This window comes from Solanum dulcamara, chromosome 4, assembly GCF_947179165.1.
Source record: "Solanum dulcamara chromosome 4, daSolDulc1.2, whole genome shotgun sequence".
In the NCBI taxonomy this organism is placed as follows: domain Eukaryota; kingdom Viridiplantae; phylum Streptophyta; class Magnoliopsida; order Solanales; family Solanaceae; genus Solanum; species Solanum dulcamara.
Window position 1 is genome coordinate 25,901,359 of NC_077240.1, and position 24,887 is coordinate 25,926,245.

The window sequence follows — 24,887 nt, forward strand, 5'->3', positions numbered from 1 at the left end:
AAACCCTACATTACTAATGTCTGCATAACTAAACGCTACATTACTAATACCTGCATAACTAATACATGTATTACTAATACCTGTATAACTCCAACCAATAACCAACCGCCCCTTACAACTACTTGTAACAAATTAACAATAACATAAAAGAATACGATAAAGTTGAGAATGACAACCTAAGGTTGCAATGAAAGAAAATTAAAAGTCCTCTATCAAAAAGCTTTACATTATAGTAATATATATATAAATTGACATACTTACCTTTTTAACTCAATTCCCCAACTTGGCTTCCATAAACAATAGTGTCACATAAATAATACTAATGAAGAATAACTCTTTTAAAAATAATAGAAAAATTAAAATTTCTCTTTTTATCATATATTTTAGAATTTTTTAATTTTAAATATTATAAAGATAATTAATTAATAATTTGAGAAAAAATAATAAATAATAATTCTATATTATATAATATTTTTATAAAGAACAAAAAATTCAATAAATATTTTTAGAATGCTTTATGTTTTTAGATTAGTTCAATCAAATTATACATAATATAGATAGATAGATATAGATAAGTTTATTTATATTTTCTTTAAAAGAGAAACTAAACAAAGAAAAGGAAAAGACGAAGGTTATTTACTCTGCTTTTTACCAGCAAAGTGGGAGTTGCGGCGTCAAACGGCCCAAGGAATTGGGCGTTTTTCTTTTTTCCACTTTACGGATTGGCTATATACTCAGAATTTATTGTCTCTTTCTTATTTTATTTTTCCTAAAAACAAAATCTTTCTCCCTCGTTGTCCCCAAAGGAGCTAGCTTTCCATTTTCTCAGATACAAGTTTCTCGCATTTCGAAGGCTGAGGACAAACATCTGCATCTGCATCTCAATCAATTTACAGCTTGCCCTGGCAGAAACCCTTTTAAGCTTGCCCTATTTTTCTTCCAGGTTAATCATCAAAAACTATGTCTTCCTTTTTTTTTCTTAACTTTGGTAACATTGGGTATCTCAATTCATGCTTATTTTCTTTTGTAGTGAAAAAAAAATTTGAACTTGGGAAGAAGAAAAGAAAAGAGATGCTAATATAGTTATTTTTTTACTTGGAAAAAAATATTAAGAAAACCCCACCTGACTGGGCTTTAAGTTTTAGGTAGATTTATCATTTGTGTTTAGAGGATTCTTAATGTTATAAAATCACTAGGCATGCACCTCATTTTTGATCTAGTTAGAGAATTGCATGTTAGTTTATGAATAAGTGTGAGATTTAGTGAATCTCTAGACAAACCTAAGTTGCCTTAAACTACAAATTATTGATCATAAATTCATAATTGGAATGAAATGGGTCGACTAGTGGCCGAGCTAGGGATTTTCATTAATAGGATCTCAAAATATAAATAAGTAAACACATGAAGAAGTCAAAGATATCCAAAGTCTACTATATATGACATAAAGTTAAGTTTGACCTTATATAAACAATGTACTTTTTCAGCAAAGGGGATTCGGATAAACCCCCTTGTGCCCCTAGCTCTGCCCATGCATATAGTCAATCAATCTGTATGGGATTAGGACATAGATCATTTATAAATTGGTCGTTTGATTGACTGCATCACTTGTGTTGTTCCCGTAGTTGATTTGTTATCTTTTTTTCTTGTGTCCTCCTCCTCATCCTGTCATTCACTTGTGATACCTCACTCTTTTAAGAGATTCTTTTGTAGCCTATGGTAGTTGTAGTATTAATTTAACCCGGGACTTGGAATATTTCTAGAAACTATCAAGCAGTTTCTTAATGTGCTACATTTTCAAAAGATGATTCTTTGTGGTTTAGTAACTAAAAAGTAATTTAATTTCTTTCCCGTAAAACTTTGTTGAGGTTTATTAAATGTGTAGATGTTAATGTTTGCAAATCTTTTGGCTGTTATGGTTCTGGAAGATAAGTAAATAACCCTAGATTATGATCCCAAGGCAGACACAGTGAGGGGATTTGTAGTGGCACTGATATCCTTTGTCCAGCACTTGTATGGAATTTATGAAAAGGAGAAAAGGAAGGACGTAAAATAAAGATGTCATGTCCATCTTCTTTTTATCTGCAAGGGGTAATGACTGATTGCTATCCCATCCCTTCCTCCTGGGTGATTTTATATTGTTACACATTTTACTAAAATAGTCATCTGTCCTGCTTTGTTCAGTCCAATAAAGGTGTCAGAGAAAGCCCTAATTGTTGTTTGGCTGCCAATGTCTGTACCATTTGAAGTTTAAACAAGAACATCGCTAACGATTTTATTTTGACAGAAAAGTAGTTTAATAATTGCTTCAACATGCACAATTTCTATTTGGTGGAGCGAAAGTGTGTGACAGGCACATTCAACCTTGCCATATTATCCCAGGGAAGAGATCATATTCTTGTACTAAGTATTAACGACACTAAGCAAAAGGAAACTTACAATTTTAATAATGTCCTCCAGAATTAGTAGTGATCAAATGCATGGGAACAATAGTTGTACGTATTATTGTTACGCTCTATGTTCACTTCTACTTGTCCACAGTAGACTTTGCACTCCTCTTAAGAAATAATTAATGAAGTGCACATTTATCATAATATCCAAATTAATTGGTGTATAGTCTCAATGGACTTGGGAAATAATTTGGGGAAGAGTAGTTAATGTTAAGGGTAAAATTAAAAAAATTATTGTTCTCTTGATATGGTAAAGTGGAAAGGTAAAAATGAAAATTTATTTTTAGTATAGTGAACAAGTAAAAGGGAATGGAGGGATTGTTATTTTTTTTATAACCGTGGTGTTCGAGCCAGCTTGCGCACACCTCGACTAATTCAATCAAGGAACCTACTACCTTCCAATAACATCAACACAGGTACCGAGTAACTCTTTTCATCAAGGGTTGGACAAATGAGAAGAAATAATCTTGTATTTTTGCCTCCACTAAGAATTGAACTTGAGACCTCATGGTTCTCAACTCAATTCATTGACTACTAAATCACACTTTGACTGCTCTAGTGAGTCAAATTATTCATGAGCTGCAGTAGGTTTAGTAACTGAATTTGTGCTTTCCCACCATTAGATGATGAACAATAAAGTCAAAAGGAAAAATAAGAGGAAAAAAAGTGTAAAAGCTATAAAAAAACTAGTAGAAAGTACATATCTCATCATATTTTTGCACTTTAACTATGGTGGATCATCTTTTGTTTTTATATTTGCACTTTAACTATGGTGGATCATTAAGCTCAAATTATCAGAAAATGATTAGGTTGTCCGTATTGGCCTTAACAGGTTGTTGATGTGGTGCTTTTAGAGCAAAGTGTATGTATCAAACTGTTTTTTGACCTACCATAAAGACCATTAATTATTCTGTTTTTTCTGTGATTTATTTCTACCACGTTACTGACTTCTTCTGTAAGAAGTCTTCAGGGGGCTAAGGATGTAATAGAAGTGGTTCATCTCGAGGATATAGTGCGTATGAAGAGAGGTAGAGGTGGACAGAAAAGTATTGGGGGAGAGGTGATTGGATAAGACATGATACAACTTTTTATCCCTCTGATCCTCTCAACTCATACTTAGGAAAAGGACTTCAGCTTACCGAGGACATGACCTTAGATAGGAGAGTGTGGAGGTTGCGGATTAGGGTAGAAGGTTAGTAGGTAGTGGAGTGTTGTATGTCGTAGTACTAGCCTTCTTGTAGTGTATCACTTTTGATTTCTATCATCATCTGTGTTTATTGGGTTTTGGTTATCACACTATTTTGTTGTTGTTATTGTTCCCTTGACTAATTGCTATATTTTCTTCATCGTCGTTTTTATTTTCCTTTCTTACCTACTTTGATTTGCCGTACTCGAGCCAAGGGTCCTCCAGAAACAACCTCTCTACCTCCACAAGGTAGAGATAAGGTTTGCGTACACTCTACTCTCCCCAGACCCCACTTGTGGGATTTCACTGGGTATGTTGTTGTTGTTGTTCTAATCTCGATGTACTGAGTTGTTGTATGTTACACTATAATTGATGTCAAAATTGATTGTCTTTGAAAATTTTTATATCCGACTATGGCGAGGATGCGAGGGCATGCTTATTGACCTGCTTTATGTGCCTACAATGTTAATAGCTTTTCTTGTTCTAGCACATTTTCTTCAATTTCTACCCGCATTAGTCTCATTTTTCCTTATGATACCAATTGTGGTGGTGATTTATGGAGGTTTCCTGAAAGGTGTTCTGAAATTCCACCTTGGTATTTGTACAAGGTTGATACTGAAATGCATGAACAATCATCAACTAAGTATAAATGTACATGTGCACTTCCCTAAATTGGAATGTTAGAACTTCCAAGTCCTCTTTTAAGGTTGGAAGTGAGGGGTGCTTACCATCCTAGCAACTCCCTCTTGTCGTATTGCATGCTATTCCAGACTTTTTTCACTTTTTGTGTACAATGTGGGTTGAACTTGGAGTAAATTTTTCCATTGGAAAGTGGACCAATTATCTATTTCCTTATTTGGTTGGTGAGAAGTTGTGTTACTGAGGATTGTCCATAATTAGGATGATGCAGACATAAATGTTCATGAGTGACTACTGCACTGAGAGAAACATGGAGAGCCTTCCTCCCTCTAACCTAAAAAGAGTTCTTATGTGGTTAGAAATTATCAAGTTAGTGTCCCAGGGCTTTGGTGCAGTGGTTAAAGCTCAATTTGTAATGTATCGGTTAGGCACACATCCATGGGTTTGAACCCCATTGTAGACAAAACCTAGTAATTAAGTGGAGAGGGATAGAGGGTTGGACCCATTATCATTGAGTTTCAAACCGTGCATCACTGATCCTTAGGAATTTTCCAGTTATCGAAACAAAAAAGAACTAAGCTATTCCTCTGCAATTTGGCACTACACATGTTAAATTATTATATTAATCAAAATGAAAATGCATCAGTACCTGTCAAGGAAATACCATACATAATTCTAAAAGTATTTTCCTGTTAATTTGATGTAACATGCTTTGTGCACCTCTTCTCTTTCCATCTCCCTCCCCCTTTTTTGCATTCTTTGAATGATAAAATGTTTGAACTCATGCATTAACTTGTTGGCGACATACTTTCCTACTTAGGGTTGTTGGTTGAAGTCTCATACAAGTCCTAAAGTTCTTTCAGGTTAACTTTTTTCTAGGGCAAAGGGTCAAATTTACCCCTCTACTTTATTATATTGTTCAACTTTATCCTCCGTTATACTATCTGGCCAGTATTACCTTTGCTATTATGAAACTTATCAGATGTAAGCGAACTGCTGGCTGTGACCGAAAAGAGAGGTTGATTTCTCCCTATCTGGTCAAAATTACCCAGTTTGACTCACCAGACCGACACCAAATCACAGGGAGGATTTTGGATAGATAGCACAGAATAGAGGGGAATTTTTCATTTTTCCTTTTTATCAAGGATTAGATCCGAGCACTAAGAGAGCATTCACTGGATAGAGGGAGACGATGCTCTGATACACGGAGGGTGAGGTCACTGGGAAGGCAGATTTTTGGTAAAAAAAGGAGTACCACCTTCAGTCGCCCTTGCCTCCCTGTACACCAGTCTGCCACCAAACTCCACCATGAATCACCACCCTAACACCATCATGTGAATCCCCTTTCTTCCATATACAACGTCCCTTTCCAGATCCATGAACCACCCGCAACTCAGTTGTGAAGCCCATCACCTCTGGAAAAATTATCGCCAGTTAACTCCATAGCCACCGGCTTCAACCCAGAACAGAGAACTCCTCCCCCATTACCAAGACACTAAAATACCTGTTCTTGCAGTAGAAACAAAAGCTGATCGAGGGTCAAAGATTGTTGAGGTTCATTTGGTCACCAAATCACATAGATGATTCCGGACAGAGGGAAGTAATTCCCATCTATTGAGGCAGTAAGATTGCAGCAGAAACTTCATAGTAAAAGATGTAACTGTAATTCAAAACCAGGAAGATCAACCTAGGAAGAGGCTTTCTTCTTTAGATGCTGAGACTCAAAGCAAATTAAATTCAAAAGCACATTATTCCAATTTGACTAATTTGGTTCATTTTTTGGTTGTGATTTGGTTTAGTTTTGGTTGAGATTTGTTCAGTTTTATTTTTTGCTAATGCCTTGGTCCAATTATGGGACTGATTTGTTTCAGTTTTTGTTGTGATTTGATGTGGGTCTGGTGGGTCACGGATTTAATTGGGCAATCAGTTCGAATTGGGTAAGTTTGGCCATATTGGACGTAACCGTTAATTTTTTTTTTTGACTCTTTTCCCTTTTTTCTATACCCCTGAAATAGGTTTGCAATAGTTAGAGAGTTTTACTAGTTTGTTTGCGCCAATTCTGACTTCACCATTTTTACTTACTGCTAGTGTGCACACATGTGTTAATTTTGTTGTGTGATACTTGTAATTAGCAACTTAACTTATGTCCTATAACTTCCATGCAGCTGTAACGGGAAGCTGAAATGGAAGGGGGGGGGGAGGCTTTCTTGTTATTGTTGTCACATATTTGTTGCACAATAACATGTGTTTGGAAGAATCATATCTAAGTGCTTCTTTGACCTTGTGTAGTGACCTTTGTGTCCTCTTGTTCATGGTGGTTAGAATATGTTTCATGAAGTGTTTATGAATTATGAGAACTTCTGCATTTACTTCCTATAAAATGATGAGTATGCTTTCTAATTTTAGTTTTTGAGAATGTAGAGTCATGGATCTTGCTCTTTGAAGAGGAATACTCAGTGTGGGGAGTTTATTTGCTAAAAAAGGATGGATTCAGGGAAGTGTACATCTAGAAATGGCGCTTCATCATCAAGTATGGCACCTACAAGCTTCCTGAATAGGGTATACACAAAATCTCTCTTCGAAGAAGAGAGATTTGCTGAACATGCCACAATAAAGGATGTAAATATTGACCTCAGAGAAGTTTATTTTCTGATGATGCATTTTTTGTCATCTGGGCCGTGCCGAAAAACGTTTGGGATATTCTGTGATGAACTTTTGGAACATGAGCTTCTGCCTAGGAGATATCATGCTTGGTATTCAAGAAAAGGTGTACTCAGTGGAGATGACGACGACGATGGCATTTCTTTTCCTCTAAATTATGATGATCTGGTGCTAAGGTGTGCTTTGTAAACATATTTATGTTTTTCTTCTTGCTGAAATTAAATATGCCTGCTGCAGTTTCGTGTGCTGGTGTTTGCTTTGAGCTCCAGTCTCATCATTACCTCACCACTGTCATATCTGTGCAGGGGTTGATTTACCTTGGCCTGAGCAGTGTAACGTGACACTGCTTCGTTGATTTTTTGTACTAGATATACACATATATAAATAATAATAAATTGACAATAGAAGGTAGAAATACTAAAAGGATACTGTTTGTAAACAAAGCTGCGCACTGGCTTGGTGGTTAGGTGCTCCAGCTTTATGTGAGAGGTCGTGGGTTCAAACTTGTTCAGCCTTATTTTTTTACTCTTACATGTCCATTTGCTCACTCCTTTAAATGGTGACACCACTTATGAAAATTCCTCTTACACTTTCATTTGCTCACTCCTTTTAAATGGCAAAACTGCTTATGAAAAATCCTGCATTCGCCGCTGTATCTGAGACAACTTAGAATAGATCAGGTCCAAACATGTTGTTGTATTGAGAAAGCTTTGTATACCTTCTTTGGGGGCTCTTTGGATCCAGAATAATAGGTATGGGAAAGCTGTGTCCTCTTTATCCCATAATCTGTGTGTAATAAGACTTAATGTGAAGTTGTGAACAATCCGCTCTCTAGCCAAGTATCCTGGTCAGAATATGTCCATTTGAATTTATAGATCACTTCAATCGGTCTTTGGAATCTGCCTATCTTCTAATCTTGTAGATTTGTAATCCTGTAGAATTCTCTTCAACCTCAAATTTCAAAGAGCTCCCCCTTCTTGTGTCCTGTGGGATTGATCTGTAAGATTCACCTAAACAGTATAAAAGAAAATACTAACTTGAATGATCCCATATTAAGAGCTATTTTGACAAGAGGGGGTTGCTCGGATGGTAAGCACCCTCCACTTTCAACCCTAAGGTTGTGAGTTCGAGTCAATAAGGGAGCGAAAAGGTGGGAGCTCCTAGGGAGGGTTAAAAGAAAATAGAAAAAAAGGAGCTATTTTGGCTAGATATGGGCTATAAATATGATGGAGAATCCTCCTGGCCCATCGAGCTTTTATGTTTTATTTTTCAATAGTAATTCTAGGCACTATTGGATGTAATATGCTTACCTGTTCTTATAACCATCAATTGTTGGTGATATATCAGATACATTTCCACCTGTCTGGGAATATTTCCTAAATTATATTTCTTTGCTATATGTCGAATACTTTGTATGGTGTCCAATAAATTACTTGAGATTCTTCTAATGGTTTTAGTACTTGCGGTATTAATAGTACCTTCTCTAGAGAGTGTTAATAAATTTCAATATCCATTTCACTGACCAACTGTGACAATTGTGTTTTAATTGGTATGGCAGTCACCCTTTGGTTGAACATTGGTTGAACATTACCTATTGATAGATCCATGACTTGAGGTCCTCTTTAAATTTTAGATTGATTCAGTTGTGAAGTCAGACGACATGTGATCTAGGAAATAGTTGCTTCAAAGATAAATCTCCTTGGATACATCTATTCAATTCCTTTATGAATTTATATAAATATATGGTAATTTAATTCTGGTAAAGAATGTCAAGCTATTTTGATCGAGTCCTATAGATTTTAAACTTTCTTTTAAAGACTCAATTATGGGTTCTTTGTTATAACCAAAAAATCAATTATGAGTCACTTTCTATTATACTATATAATGCCTTCTCACTAGAACCTTTTGTTTATATAGAATTGAATTATTTATATTTAATGACGCTTTCAAAATGGTTATGTTATCAAGTGCTGGGTTCCTGGGAAAGTTGACCTGGTTAACATGCCACAATATCCATCTGTTTCTGCTTAAATAGTTAATTGATATTCTTGATTCCTTGTGTTGTTTAAACCTATAGTTTGCTGATGATAGGTATCCTCATGTTGAAAAAGATCACTTAGTAAAGTTGCTTAAACAACTGCTGCTGAGTTTGGGTCCTCCTTTGCAATGTGGTGGGGGAGATGCCCCTGGTGCTGCTGATGTCCCCACGCTACTTGGATCTGGGCCTTTTTCTCTTTTGGCTTGTAAGTAGTCTTATGAGGTCTAAGATCTAATAAATATTCTCTTGGAAACTAACCTCTCCCGTCTCAATTTTCTCTTTTTCCTTATTTTTTTTGGTTTAAACAGACTACTCCTTTTATCCTTGATTAATTTTTCTACTCTCTGTTCTGGAATGTGCACTACTATCGCTTTGGTACTCGTTTTGGCCAAAAGCTATATAAACCTCTTCCCTGCACTACTCAACATTTCTCCAATATCATGTCACCAGATAGTGAACTAACAGGAATCCAAGCATATTACAAGATTAACTTTATCTCTCTACTCTTGAACTGACATACACTATCAGTTAAAACTATATCTTTGGTAGTCGTTTGGCCAAAAGAGGATAAGCCAGAAAAATGAAAGCCACAATTTACTGAGTAGCATTTTGACGATTGTATTGCATTTGAATTTGTGCCTTTCTTTGGCTTCTATAAGGCGTCTTACTGAAAGGCAAAATCAGCTTATAGGTACTTTTTAAAAACTCTTTGGCATGTATTCTGCATCTTTGATCGTGAATGATTTACTGTCATCAATTTGTTCAAGTGAGCAAAGTTATCCAGGAAGGCCTTCCAAACTACAAATTCTTCACAAACATCTCTCGTTTGGTCATTCGCACTGTGATCTCTTCTGCACATTGTTCCTCTCCCTTTTATGTTCTCTCTCTTAAGTAGCATGATATGTACATTCTGTTGCCACTCTAGGTTTTCTGTTTGTCTAAGTTTGAATATGTGATGAACAGGTGAGCGAAATAGAGTCAATAAGCAAGCACAACCCCTTCCTTCATACCTCCGTTGGCCACACATGCAGGCTAATCAGGTGCATGGTCTAACTTTAAGAGAGATTGGAGGTGGTTTTCCAAAACATCATCGTGCTCCATCTATCCGTCTTGCAAGTTATGCTGTTGCAAAGCCGTCAACTATGGTCCAAAAGATGCAAAACATAAAGAAATTAAGGGGACATAGGGATGCTGTTTATTGTGGTACTATTTTAAAACTCTTCTAGTATCTAGACACTAAAAAGTTCTTTCAAATAGGTTCTCATTCAGGGCTTTCACTGATGCTCAATAAAACACACTTTTCCTGCTATACGTAATATTCCAGAAATTGAATGCTACTAATAGTTTTAAAGGTAGCTGTTTCTTTTTTGTTAAATCTTAGATACATTCAATAGCTTTTAAGGTTTATCATATTAGAGATATAAAGGGTTGTCTGTCAAGAAGACATGCGAACCTTCAGCTCAATTTGTCTGCCTTTTCTCTGTTGTGTAGCAATATTTGATCGCTCAGGAAGATATGTGATTACTGGTTCTGATGATCGCCTTGTCAAGGTTTGGTCCATGGAAACTGGATTATGCCTGGCTAGTTGCCGAGGACATGAAGTAAGTTCATTGAGATATGCTTCCAAAAGGGTCCTCAATTTTAGTTCTTCCTTATGAATAGTTACTCTTCCTTTGTACACTTATTTGCTTTTCATGCTAATAGGGTGACATCACTGATTTAGCCGTCAGTTCAAACAATGCTTTGGTGGCATCTGCATCAAATGACTACAGCATTCGAGTTGTAAGATTCTCCTTCCTCTTGACAGAGATATCTTCTTGCTTTCTTTGAAGAGTAATAATTTTGGGCTTGAAGATCTTCTCCTCTGTTGAAGAGTGAGCGGCTTATCTACTTTCTCTGTACTTCAGTGGCGCTTGCCAGACGGATTACCTATTTCAGTTTTGCGTGGTCACACTGGAGCTGTTACTGCCATCGCATTTACTCCAAAAACTAGCTCTGTATATCAGCTTCTATCGTAAGCTACCTTTAAACCTTGATACTTATTGTTGCTCCTTTCTCTTTGTAGGAACATGATGCATTATTATGCGTAAGAGATTTAGCCCTATTTGATTAAGCCATACAGATTTAACTGTGGCTTATGGAGTGTTCTTAGAAAGGAGAGATGGTTGGCATCTCCCCCGATAGGGACGGGAAAAGCCTTTGGGCTTTACCTGTTGCCAGACACATCCGGTTAAGGCTACCCACTTTGGTGGATCTTACCCAATTTTTAGAAGTTGTCAAAAACACAAAAACTGTGGCTTATGAAATTTTAATAAATTGGCGAATTTCAGAATTTGGAAATTAGGAGTATCTTTGTTTTCTGAGACACGACTGCCGCATGGGTGATTGTGGTCTTGTATCTTTCTAGTTTTACAATTAATATTTAGTAGGCGTTTGGACATGAATTTGAAATTTTGAAAGAAGTTGCAATTTTGGTTGGACATGCAATTTGGATTTGAAAAAGTTGTACATTTTCTCATAAACATGGAAACCTCACAATTTGTGAAAACTATCAAAACATTCCCAACTCTTACATAATCTTACCAAATGAGCGAACCATAGTTCATAAACAATGTATCGGAATACCTAAGAAGTCCTATTAATAAATCACACATCTCCATGTTTCGTTTATAACTAAATGTTTGTGATTACATGCCATTACAAGCTTTCAAATACGCTTAATTTAACAAATATCCACTGGTCCGATTAATCAAGAGATAATGGTCAAAAACACACCCGAACTATCACTTTTTAGTGAGTTTCGTATCCCATCTATCAGTTGTTCTCTTTTCCTCTATCTATATATTGAGTAAATGGTGATAGTTCAGGTAGGAAAAGGGAACAACTAATAGGTTGCCTAGTCAGCTTTGAGGTTGTTTTAATGCATAGATGGTGATTGTTCAAGTAGAAAAAGGAATAGATGGTGATAGTCCAGGTACGAAAAGGAACAGCTGATAGTTGAGGTGTGAATCTCGCAAAATGGTGATATATCAGGTGTGTTTTTGACCACTAACTCATAAATTAATAGTAGTTACTAGCTATTCTTTATTATAATTTTACCACATGGTACAAACAATCTCTTCACGTCGATCATGAGTCTCTTTTGACAAAATTTGAAAGTATGGGTCTTTGTTTGCAAAATATAAACTTATGGGTCAAGTTTTAAATTTAAGAGCTATTGAAATCACAAACTTGGAAATAAAATTCTACCTTTTAGGCGAATTGGGATTTGAAATCAAAATTCAAATTGAAGTTGGAGTTTTGTTCAAATGTCATAAACAAACACAAATTTCAAATCCAAATTGCATGGCCAAATGGCCCCTTAAACTTAGAAATGAACTTCATTTGATGCCTCAATCTCATCCCATTTGCTAGTTTTGTTTTGTCTAATAATCCTTTTCCAGTGAATGTTGTGTTTTTGCTTTTGTAGTCAATTAGTGACAACACATTTGTAAAAGCTATTCTAGCAATTTGTGTGATACCAAAAACAATCTGTCTCGAAGTAGAAAAAGTAAAAAAGAATAGCACTCTGTTTAAGAGAGAGGTTATATATCCTTCAGTTGACATTAACATCTCCATTTCTTCTCTTCACTGGCTCCAACTTTTCACGCCCAAAAATTCAAGAAAAGCTTTAGCTCATTGGTATTCCAAATCTGCCATTTGACGTATCTGATATTATCAATTCTATGGTGGGGCATTGTGTACACCTTTGTCTATATGGTTTCAGCATCCAAATTGCTGTGTTAAAAGTTTTGTAGCTTCATCATAATCAGAATACATCTTCTTAACTGAAGTGGACATCACCAAGTGATTAGCTTCCCTACCTTTTTTTTTACCCCTCCCTAGATGCTCCTGCCTTTTTTTTCTCCCTTGGTGACTCGAACCCACAACCTTAAGGTTGAAGGTGGAGGGTGTTTACCATCTGAGTAACCTCCTCTTGTCACTACCTTCTTGAACATCATTCCTCATGTTGAAATTTAACTGGTACGGGACCTTCTCCCAGCTTTTCACCAGGATCGTCATGCCCTACCTCCAGTGTCCCTTTCACATTATATGATTATTTGCTTCCTTGTCCTTTCATGGCAATATTAATTTTTTCTTGAATTTTAGCATCTCCAGAACTTCTGTGGAACCTTGTACTAAACTGATTGAGGCCCATTCTGCTCCACCCTCGAGAAAGTGGAGGTTGTTAGGAAACACACTTGTCCCTCATTTGTTGTATAAGAGTCTCCAATGAAATTGATCTCTACCTACTATATTACCGTCATCACTCTACCTGTTGTATTTTTGAGAATGGTAACATGTTCTATAAGTAGCACAAAGGGGCTGTGCTACGGCCGTCTATACAGATTTCAAAAGAGCAAAAAATTCATAGCTATATTCTATCTCCTATTGGAAGGATCCTGTGACATCTATTATATCAGAGTCTCTACCTTTTGTATTGCTCGAAACATCTCTCTCAACTCAGCCCATCTAGCCCCTCTAGGATTCTTTCACTTTCTCTCAATTCAGCTGTGCCAATAACTTTGCTCTACACCCACTACGCAACTCTTTGCGCCTGTTAAAGACAAAAAAGGAAAAAAAACAGAAGTGTGGGAGGGTGTTAGAGAATACACTTGTCATTGTTTATTTAAGGGTTCCCAAATAAATTCATAATATTTTGATCCACTCTACATGTTGTATTGACGTCTTGGGTTGGATGTTTAGATTGTTTCACTGAGGCGATTTAGTAAAACCAACTAATTGACCCTTTTATGGAGTAGCCATGCTATGTCCCCTTGCTTTACTGTTTGGTGTGTCTTGTGTTTGGTAGAACCTTAGGAGCTTCCATCTCAACGTGAGTTGGTACTCAACTTGTTTCCTCATGAAATAAATATTTGGTTCGACTCTCCCTTTGTTTTTTTTTTAAACTGGTAATGTTGTATTCTTCAGCATTAATGGTATGGTATGCTGGCAACCTCCAAAAATTGTGACCAAAATGCTAATTACAATGAGCCTAACAAATCTACTATTTGAAGAAGCTAACATGATAGCAGAAGAAACGGAAGGGAAATTTGTGGACTAATCCATAACTGTAATTTGATGGGAACTAGGTGTGCAGTACCTATAGTATATTAGTAAACTAGTAATTTTAGGATTTAAATTTATTGTTCTTTTTGTCAGTGGTTTTATATTCTTTTGTTGTCCCTGTTCTATGAGATTATAGTTCAAATTTTAGTGATGTGATGGAAAATACTGTTTGCGAGGTGTGTACAAAAGGTAGAGAATCTTACAACAAATCATGATTCCCTACAAATTCATCTAGTCATCAACAATAACTGCATGATAAAGAATCAACAATGACTTGATTATCAACAACACTCCAAAAATATGCAAAGAATAAAAATGTTCCACTAATCTATACCCCAAGAATGAAATGGGGCGAAGATTCTGGCACAAGGACTACCTGCAATTGTCCTTGTGCATTCAGATGCCTCTACATTTTTGAATACTTCATCAAAATATCTATACAAAAGAGTATTCTACTCCTTCAGATGCTCTCCCGTTTCTCACTTTCAATATTGTCCACGTAAGTTATTAATGAACTACTTTTACGTTTACTTATCTGGAAAGCAAAAAAGGAGCTACTTCGCTTGCTGTACTTCTCCTTCTCTTCCTCAGGTGTTAGATCCTATAAGCACCTCCCATAAGCGTCATCCTTTCCACTCCGAACATGCTCCACAGCAAGGTCTTGTAGTCATTACCTTATTTCCCCTTTTACCATGTATTTTGTATATTCAATAATTATAGAGACCTATACACAGGTTTCAATTGATCGTAGATGGCTCCTAAAATATAACACAAAATTGTGCTCTTGTCTGGTTAGTGTATACTGCCACTCCATATATAGCTGTTTGGTCTTCATAATAGTGGAATTCTTACATCACAATTTTTCATTTTAAGGAACTCTCGAACATATATGTGTAGTTGTGTGCCGGTCGTGCATGTTTTTATATTTATGTTAAAAGGCTTAAATCAAAAGATAAATGTACGAGTTTTTTTCTTATAATTTATTTTTTAATTCCTCTATAAAACTTCTTTTGAGTTAATGGCCAACTCAAAGCATTAGATGAAGATATGGAAGCCTTAGACTAAGGTACAAAGAAATAAAGATGGTTAAAATACAAGAAACCTAGTAAAGATTTTACACTAGGTTGTACAATTAACAGAAATCATTTTTATCTATTTTCGTGTCTGTTAAAGTTTCTTGCTTAAGTATTACGGGGTTTATGGTAACTTGCTTCATAAATGTGTGACTTCCTTCCCTCGGGTTTTTGTTTGCTACTGTTAGGTCATCAGATGATGGAACTTGTCGCATTTGGGATGCTAGGTCTTCTCAGTGTGTTCCACGCGTTTACTCGCCAAGACCAAAGGATAACGTTTCGGGTTAGCTGAGAACAAGTTATTTGTCTGATAATGTTTGTGCTGTAGTTGGCGAGCCTATGAGTGGATTTTAATTTTATGCAGTGAGGAGCAGTGGTACCGCAGCAACCAACATTCAGTCCTCAAGTAATACATCGCATAGCCATCAAATTTTGTGTTGTGCATACAATGCTAATGGAACTGTCTTTGTCACTGGTAGCTCTGATACTTTAGCAAGGGTATGAACAAGCATCAAATGTTATGCTGTATTATAATATTGTCAAATCTTCATTATAAGATAGCTGGGATAGAGTTTTTTTGTTTCCAGTCAATAAGCTCTTAGTGTAGTTTACCTTTTTTTTGGTAAGGTAATACTGTATCAATCTTCTTAGGATCTGACTGATACAAGAGTTGTTGTGAGCTTCTTTATCAAAGTCCTCTAATTAATGTTTAGCTTATTTATGTCAAAACACATGTTTGACAACCTGACGATAAGAAATTTTCAGTAATGGTTAAACATAGAGTTTACTGTATGAAGTATGCAAGAAATGTTAAGAATGTGAAAGTTTTTGGTGCATTTTGACTTATTTTCAGTGTATTTTCTGTTAATGGGATGATGAGATTGTATGGAATCACAAACATTATCTGTCTTCAGGTCTGGAGTGCTTGTAAGTTCTCCCCAGATCACCCCGAGGAGCTAAATCATGAAATAGATACATTATCTGGTCACGAAAATGATGTCAACTATGTACAGTTCAGGTTGGTGCTGTCATGTTGTCACCCTTAAGCATGTTCATCATTATCTCACCTTCTATTCTTTTGTGCAGTGGCTGTGCAGTTGCTTCACGATCTTCAACATCTGATTCCATTGTGGAGGACAGCATTCCAAAATTTAGGAATTCTTGGTTTGTGAATGTCTTTTTTCCTTGTTCAAATTATTTCAAATGGTCCTAATACCAATAAAAATTAAAAAAATTCAAATGGTCCTAATATCCTTCTTATCAGCTCTAGTTAATCATGGTTGAACATAAAATAGAGTTTGGTTGGTCAACCTGTTTGATGGATAAAGTTGTGTTAACTTGCGTAAATGATCATGCTTGTTAAAACACAATTTTCAGGTTTAGCCATGACAACATAGTCACTTGTTCCCGTGACGGAAGTGCAATCATTTGGACCCCAAAACCACGCAAGTCGTCCCATGTGAGTTCTTGACTTCAAAATTTGGTTTCTTTCATGGAATAAGTTGAGATAATTGTTGTTCAACTTCCCAGGCCTTTTGTGGATTTATTTGTGAGAAATAAGAAAAAGAATACATGCACAAAATTATGCCTGTATGTTTTTATAGGGATACTACAGAATGTATGCTCTGCTTTACTCAATGGTTGGACACTAATTCATCACACCGTTACATCTGTAAATTGGGACTAAGTCTAACTGACCTACAGTATTGAGACATTACTCTGTGCTGGTTCTTTCTGACTATTAATGTTCTAATCTTTTCAGGGAAAACTTGGACGTTCTTGGGGTAAGGCATATCATCTTAAAGTTCCTCCGCCACCAATGCCACCACAGCCTCCTCGAGGAGGGCCACGGCAGAGATTTCGCCCTACTCCTCGTGGTGTTAATATGATAGTGTGGAGCCTGGATAATCGCTTTGTACTGGCTGCTATAATGGGTATTTTATCTTAGTTGCATATTCAGTTCAAATGCATTAATTCATACTTTTATTTCGTTAAAAACTATTTTAAATATGATTATGGGATGAAAGTTTCATTTCTTGCCCATAATAGTTTGGTCTTTGTGAATTGAAACATCTTGTTGTTGACCTACTATACAGTATTTAAAGATGATGCTCAACAGGCATGAACACACGTTCACAAGCCTGGTTAGTGGGTGTACTCATTACACTAGTGAATAATTCATGCTGATAATGAGTAACTAAATGAATTTTATTTATGTTATAATGGAAACAAATTATATCAGGATGATATTGACAGCGAATATTGTTGCTATGGATATTTCCTTACTTTACTGATTTATTGTTGCCTTTAAAGTTTAAAGGCCAAAAGTTGCCCTTTTTTCACGCACGCTATCAGACATCTAGTTGTAGCAGTATGTAGTAACTACTGTATAATGACCTTCAACTTCATGTTAAATCTTTTTTCTGATTATTCTAAGACATGTTGTTGCCTGGCATGGGCTTACGTTTACCCCCATTAGGGTAATGCAGCCATGGTTGAAAGAAAAAAAGAAATAATGCTGGCATGTGAAAGTTTTGAAAAGAAATGCTTAGGAAACTTATTTTCTACTGCAAGTAGATAATGGTGTGAGCTGAGAATAATTGGGGTGCCTTATGGAGGGTTATTCCTCATGAACTATTAAGTATAGCACAAATCTAACACAGCTTAGAAGTTGTAGACTGACTTCCCAGTATATTTTTTTCATTGATCAAAGGCGCTATGAAGCATGTCTCGTAAGAGTTTACTCTGAGAGTCATCCGGGCTGGGATAGTGACTGCCTTTCTTAAGCAGTTCCGAAAGGGTTTGCTCATGCTGGAGGGAGCATCCTCTCTTAGTGATCGTCTGCTAGTTCACACAAATCCGAAGAAGTTATCATGGATGAGCCACATGCAGGAAAACTTGGTTGAATAGTTCCTGTCCCATTCATACTATTGTTAGCTTATGTGCTCTGTCTAGCGGCCAGTGAATCCTACCCTGTATCGGAATTGGATCGGATATTTCCTCGATTGCCGAGGGTCCAGTCATATCTGAAATGGATATTGTGTTTTTCTTGTTTTTCCATGTTTGCGACCAGTCAATTCCTAACTGGACACGTAGAAGTGTGAATATTTGCCTAAGCACCTGCAAGACTAACAACACAAAATTGGTTCATGTTCTTCCTACTCATTGAGTGTCAAACTCCAACTTCGTGGGTTTTGAAATCAAGGTCTTCTTGGTTCCTGTTAGAAAGGACGATACCTCCATATGGGGGTTGTGAATTCAAATTATGTTCCTTTTGTTGAAGCAGAGAAATTATGGTGCTTGAATATGAAAATTTCAACTCATAAGGTGAACTTATGCAGATTGCCGAATTTGTGTTTGGAATGCTAGTGATGGTAGCTTGGTGCACTCCTTGACTGGTCATGCACAGTCTGTAAGTTATCTGACTATGATTAAGCTGATATTTCTGAGTTTTTCTTTCAAAATGCTTGCTTAGGCTAGTTATACATTTTCACGTGTCATCTTGGTTAGATATTTTTGAGAAACTTCCACTTAAGCTCCATTTAGTCACATGTGTTCACTGGTTATTTCTTTCTCCTCTTTCTTCCACCATTGTCTAATTTCTTGATCGGGCACTATAAAAGAGTCATGCAATTCTTTAGGGTGCTTTATTTTCACTTTCTTGGTCATAATAAACTTAAAAAAAATGTTAGTCACTCAATTCCGGTACTAATTTCTGATATGACTCCTCCACTCCCACACCTATTAAAAAACTTATATCTGGGTTAATTGACACTTTGTGTTCGACTCTTGCAGACATATGTTCTGGATGTTCATCCTTTCAACCCCAGAATCGCAATGAGTGCTGGTTATGATGGGCAAACCATCCTGTGGGATGTAGGTGGCTGGTTCTTTTGATTATTGTATCACATCCTTTTACACAAGTGTTTCGTTTGTTGAACTCTTGCTATTTCTTTCAAGATATGGGAGGGGATCCCCATCCGCACATATGATATAGGACGCTTCAAGTTGGTTGATGGAAAGTTTTCACTGTAAGTACTAAGTAATTTAAAGAGGACATCATAATATTTCCTGTATCTTTGATATTTGAATTATAAAGTTTGTGTATATAAATGGTGATTCCTTAATGTACTTCAAATTTTAGACATCAGAGCTTTCTGATTTGGGGTAATAGAAGAACGCCAATCCTATGCTGGCTTCAGAATTAATAACTCTTTCAGTTCCATTTCCCATTAGATTTGCTAACTGGTGCAAATGTTCTTTGCTTTATTTGAAATGTTGAAGTTACTTATTGTGTGGAGATGTGCTGTTTCTTTGTGAAAAGGGATGGAACATCAATTGTTCTTTCTGATGATGTTGGACAAATATATTTATTAAATACAGGCCAAGGCGAGTCTCAAAAGGATGCTAAATATGATCAGGTATATGAGGCGGTTTCTTTCATTCTCATCATTGTTTTAAGTATTTTACAGTTACTGTATGCAATCTTGAGGCTGTAACTTTCAACAGTTCTTCCTTGGGGATTACCGGCCCCTTATCCAGGATGCGCAGGGAAACGTTCTTGATCAGGTACCTTTAGTTTTGACATACTAGTTCACTCCGTCAATTCTGTATTATGACACATTTTCCCTTTTTGTCCTTTCCAAAATGTATTTCCTTGATGTCATTCTTTTTTCCACCCATCCCATTCAAAATAATATCATTGACATTATTTAAGACTTCGTATGAAATCTTTTCAAATGATTAATCCAAGTCTGAACTGTTACACTGTATCTAAATCCATTTAATTGTCTTTCCAAACAATTTACTGTTAATCTCTATAGTCAAAGTAGGTCATGCTAAAAAGAAGAAGTAGGTCATGTTTATTGTGACAAAGAGAGGTAAAGATTTATTCTTTAACATTTTTAAGTTCCATCATTTGTTTTTATAACTTGAGAAATTTCATATCAAACTTATCTGGGTAATACATGGATGGTCTTATCTGTAAGCACAGATACCTACAGCTGTTCCATCTTGTATAAGTCTACCAAGATTTTTTAAGTTATGAACAACAGGCATTTTTTCCTTTTTTACCTGTTGCAGGAGACACAGTTAGCTCCATATCGAAGGAACATGCAAGATCTTCTTTGTGACGCAAGTAGATATTAGTTGCTTTCGTCATTCGTTCTTTCTTTTTTTTTGGTCAGTTTCAAGAAGATGGTAATGAATGTTTTTTTCCCCCAAACATGAATTAATGGGAATACTAGGTATGCTTCCATATCCTGAACCATATCAGAGTATGTACCAGCGCCGCCGCCTAGGAGCTCTGGGTAACGAGTGGCGTCCTTCTTCAATTAAATTTTCTGTAGGCACAGACGGTGGTTTGGGCCTAGGATACCTGGTTTTACCAGTGGCTGACTTGGACATAATAGCTGAACCTCTGCCGGAGTTTGTGGATACCCTTTTCTGGGAGCCAGATAATGTTATTCTGAATGATGAGACTGATTCAGAATATAATATGAATGAAGAGCTTTCTGCTGAAGGAGAGCACGAATGTTTAAGAGACGGCTCTTCTAGTGGTTCAGTATGTAGTGAAGAACAGAAGATGAGACGGAGTCGGAAAGATAGCCTACGCAGATCAAAAAGGAAAATATCTTCATCAGAAGTAAGCATCTACTTTCATAAACAAATTACCTATTTGTTTACCCTGGCTGAGCAACATTTGCATCTTTTTCAGGTGGAAGTCGCATCATCTGGAAGACGTCTTAGGAAGAAAGTTAAGGATGAAGATGTTGGCACTTCATGTAGAAGTCTTAGAACTAGGAAATCAAGAAATGGGCGGAAATCTACCACTAAAAGGAAGTCAACTAAACCAAAGTCATTCAGATCTCACCGAGGAGCTGCACATCCTGAAATTGTATATCAGCATTTTGACATTTCTTCAGATGATGAAGATGAAGCTAGTTCTGAGGATGATTCATTGGAAACAGAATCATTAGAATGTTGGTCAAGCGATCAGAACATGGCATCTGATGACAAGCTGACAAGCACACAGCGGAGCTATCCAACAGGTGGAGCTATCGATGTGCCTCCTAAATCCACTGAACCTCCAACAAACGGCGAGAATAAAAGGAGATTAGTCCTTAAATTGAAAATCCGTGATGCTAATAAGGTTGAGCTATCAAAAGACACTACAGCTCAGTGTGGTGATCAAGCTGATAAGCCATGTTCTTCTCAAGCTGGTGAAGAGATAATTGAAGATAATGTGGTTAACCTAAGGATAAAGGAGCCAGGATCATCTTCAGCAGATGAGATTGGCATGGAGCTGTTTGGGAAATACAGTAAAACTGAACATATGGTTAATGACGAGGAACCCAAAGATGTTTTAAATGAGTATATCAATAGAAAACCTTCTGCTGGTCCAGATATCCAAAGTCTAGCTCTGGCTGATAATTTAATGGCCAGGGCTCAAACGAATCTGGGACAGTTTGAAGCTAGCAGTTTGCTGGCTGGAAATGGTTCAGGAGATGCACTGTGTTCCTCAGGAGTTGCTAAAAGTTCTTCATTATTGCACTTGTCATCGTCACCCAGTCATCAGCTGCAGCAAATAGGCATCGGTCCTGGCGCAAACAAGCTGACTACCACCGACGACAATCCTGAAGTAAACCTCAAATATAAAGTGAAGCCAAACATAATAAAGATAAAATCAAAGAAAATGTCCCGGGAGTCTCAAACTCGTTCTGAGTTTAATCTTCCTACAGATGCTTATTGTGGAGATGAATCAACATCTAAAATCTTCTCCCATTTGGAACAAAACCAAGTTCCAGAAACAGGTAATGGCCCTGATAGATTTGGTCAGAATTTGCATTGGGGTGTACTGATGGATGATACTGTTGGCAGAAACAAGTCTCATGGATCTAGAAGCAGTTTGCGTAGCAGTCATGATATTTGTGAAAGTGCTTCTAATGCTTGTAATGATCATAACGAAACAGGTTCTGAATTCCCTCATGCCGCGACTGATGCAGCACGTAGAAAGAGATCCTTAAGATTTACTGCAACGTCAAGAGACACAGCATTCGGGAAAGATGACCTAAAAATAAGAGAGAACCGTGTAGCTGTAGGTTCATCAAGAAACACAGAAAAGCTAACCAAGAAGGCTACTGGTTCTTCACCATTAGGATGGACTTCAAGTAATGTGTTCAAGTGCCGGTCATCTAGAAACACTAAAGAGGGTTCTTCCAGGGATGAAAATGTTTTTTCATCTGGAATAAGCTCGAATGAGGCAGTAAAAGAACTGAATTGGTTGCTATTGTCAGAGCATGAAGAGGGTTACCGCTACATTCCTCAGCTAGGTGATGAAGTAGTATACTTCCGACAGGTGCATTATTTAGTTTCTATTGGTTAATCATTGCCTCTTCTTTCCTTTTACCCCATTTATGTTTTTTAATGTAATATTTTCTTTGTTGCATTAGTGATTTTCATATCGAATTATTAAACTTTATTTGATTTACACTTGGTGTTTCTTGACATTAGGGGCATCAAGAATATATTGAATATAGTGATTCATCAGAATGTGGTCCTTGGACAAAGAATGCAGCTGCAGTCCAAGCTGTGGAAATTTGCTTGGTAAAACATCTTTCATATGCAACTCTTCCTGGCTCTGGTGAGAGCTGCTGTAAAGTTACTCTTCAATTCATAGATACCTCTTCCCCTGTCTCTGGACAGAAGTTTAAGCTTACACTGCCTGAACTAGTCAACTTCCCTGACTTTCTAATTGAGAGATCAAGGTATGAGACTGCAATGGAGAGAAATTGGTCATATGGAGATAAGTGTCTGGTTTGGTGGAAGGATGAAAGTGAGCAAGGTGGTAGGTGGTGGAAAGGTCGGGTAGTTTCAGTGAAAGCCAAGTTTGATCAGTTTCCTGACAGTCCATGGGAAAGATGTGGTATCCTATACGAAGGTGAAGTAGAACCCCATCCTCATAGTCCCTGGGAACTACATGATGTAGATAGTTCATGGGAGCAACCTCAAGTTGACTCGGAAAGCAGAAATAGAGTTTTGTCATCTGTCACTGAACTACTGCAGTCAGCCAACAGAAATCAGGTTTCAATCTTTTAAATTGTCTAGCCTTAAATTAACAACTGAACTTTGTAGTTCAAAGCATCAGAGCTGACCCGGTTATGCATGTTACAGGATAACTTTGGGATTCTAAAATTGAAACATGTTGCTGTGAAACTGGACTTCATGAATAGGTACTCTTTTTAAATTACTTGTGTTGCTTTGAACTTTGAATAAGTTGAAGAAATTCCATATTGTACTTAGAACCTTGCCCCTCCTCCCTAAAAAGAGGAGATAAGAAGTTAGAAGTTAGCCTCTTTTGTTCCTCTTTCGTTATTATATTCTCTTTATACTTTGCAGGGGTTTCAATGTTCTTTTCTCTTTTGGGGTGGATGGGTTTTGTTATAATAACTTTTTCAAAATTCGAACCTATGTCTGTTACATGGTTGCTTGGCGTGCACGATTATTAATGGACCCAACACGATAAATGATTTGCTCTTTGCAGGTTCCCTGTTCCTCTATCACCTGATATAATCAGGTTAAGGTTAGAGAACAACTATTATAGAAGCTTGAAAGCAATGAAACATGATTTCTCTGTGATGATAGCAAATGGTGAGGCTTACTTTGCCAAAAATAGAGAGCTTTCACTGAAAATGAAGAGTCTTTCAGATTGGTTTACCAAGAAATTATCAAATTTATGAGGGCATGTTTCTCCTTAGCTTATTATTTTTCTTTCCTTCTTCCAACTGCCTGGCGGATCCAATTTTGTGGAATGGATCTTCAGCGCCTGTGCGCTGGAAATTGTTAGTCTCAGAGTCTAGAGTTGTCGGTTGTATGATTTAGCTGGGTTTGGAGTACAGATTTCACCAACTAGAATTACTATCTGGAGATACTGAGAGGAGCATCTTTTTTGGGGTTTGCTACCTGCATGACCAGAGCTTTATGGAGTTACTATGTTTCTCCTTGAGAATGTCACTTCAGAAAACAGGATTACCGAAGGTTTACAATACTTTTTGATTCAGTCCTTTTGTTGTTTTGATTCGAATAGCCAAACTTCCTAACTGAGATTGAATGTAGTAGAGCTTAATCCTTGTGTACTAGCCCAGCAACAAGAAAAAAAAACAATGCATGTATTAGTTCCTTGTTTAGCATATTTTTTTCAACCTATGTATGCGAATTATTTAATCCTGTGTCTAGTTGAATATTTATTTTTGATATGAGCAATTCCGTTATTAGTCTTACACAATTTTGATATCATTTTTATACAACATTAATATAAAAAAGATAATCTCAAAATTAATTATCGCGTGATAAAATAATCAAATGACTTAAATGCCTTTCTCCGTATTTCTTTTCCCAAGTCCTTTAAAAGGCTTAAGTTCGATTTTTTTTTAATTAAAAAAAACTATCATATGTTGTAAAATCAAACACACATCTTATACTATACTTGATAGGGAGCGCTACTGCCCCTTGAATGGGGCCTTATTTGATGTGAATCCAGATTAGTTGGACTTCAACGTGGATATTAAATGGAAAAAAATAAAAATAAATCAAACATATTTTATACTATAATTGATGTATGTCGTTTTTAAATAATGATCAAACTATTAAAAAAGAAGATGCAATTTACTAAATAATTTCTTTATCATTAAATTATCATATTAGTATCCCACATTATAATCACAATTTAACTTATT

General features: G+C 36.5%; 1 protein-coding gene and 1 non-coding gene across 3 annotated transcripts; both read left to right on the plus strand.

Annotated features, from left to right (window-relative positions):
- Positions 1 to 687: 687 nt before the first annotated feature.
- On the plus strand, positions 688 to 24,436 carry LOC129887122 (uncharacterized). Of its 2 annotated transcripts, XM_055962083.1 has the most exons (25): positions 688 to 943; positions 6,694 to 7,109; positions 9,025 to 9,176; positions 9,935 to 10,174; positions 10,463 to 10,572; positions 10,676 to 10,753; positions 10,879 to 10,985; positions 15,342 to 15,436; positions 15,518 to 15,651; positions 16,068 to 16,171; positions 16,240 to 16,317; positions 16,531 to 16,612; positions 16,916 to 17,087; positions 18,495 to 18,565; positions 18,949 to 19,029; positions 19,114 to 19,184; positions 19,478 to 19,574; positions 19,663 to 19,722; positions 20,236 to 20,290; positions 20,400 to 20,797; positions 20,870 to 21,965; positions 22,125 to 22,510; positions 22,666 to 23,235; positions 23,326 to 23,384; positions 23,696 to 24,436. In XM_055962083.1, the coding sequence occupies exons 2-25, from the start codon at positions 6,757 to 6,759 to the stop codon at positions 23,889 to 23,891; spliced, it is 4,845 nt and encodes a 1,614-aa protein (XP_055818058.1). In that variant the 5' UTR covers positions 688 to 943; positions 6,694 to 6,756; the 3' UTR covers positions 23,892 to 24,436. The 2 variants fall into 2 exon arrangements, with proteins under 2 accessions (XP_055818058.1, XP_055818057.1); XM_055962082.1 differs by having other exon boundaries at positions 689 to 943; positions 20,870 to 22,510.
- LOC129888155 (U6atac minor spliceosomal RNA) lies at positions 11,114 to 11,241 on the plus strand. Its single transcript, XR_008766581.1, has one exon. It is a non-coding gene; the product is annotated as a U6atac minor spliceosomal RNA (small nuclear RNA).
- Positions 24,437 to 24,887: the final 451 nt, after the last annotated feature.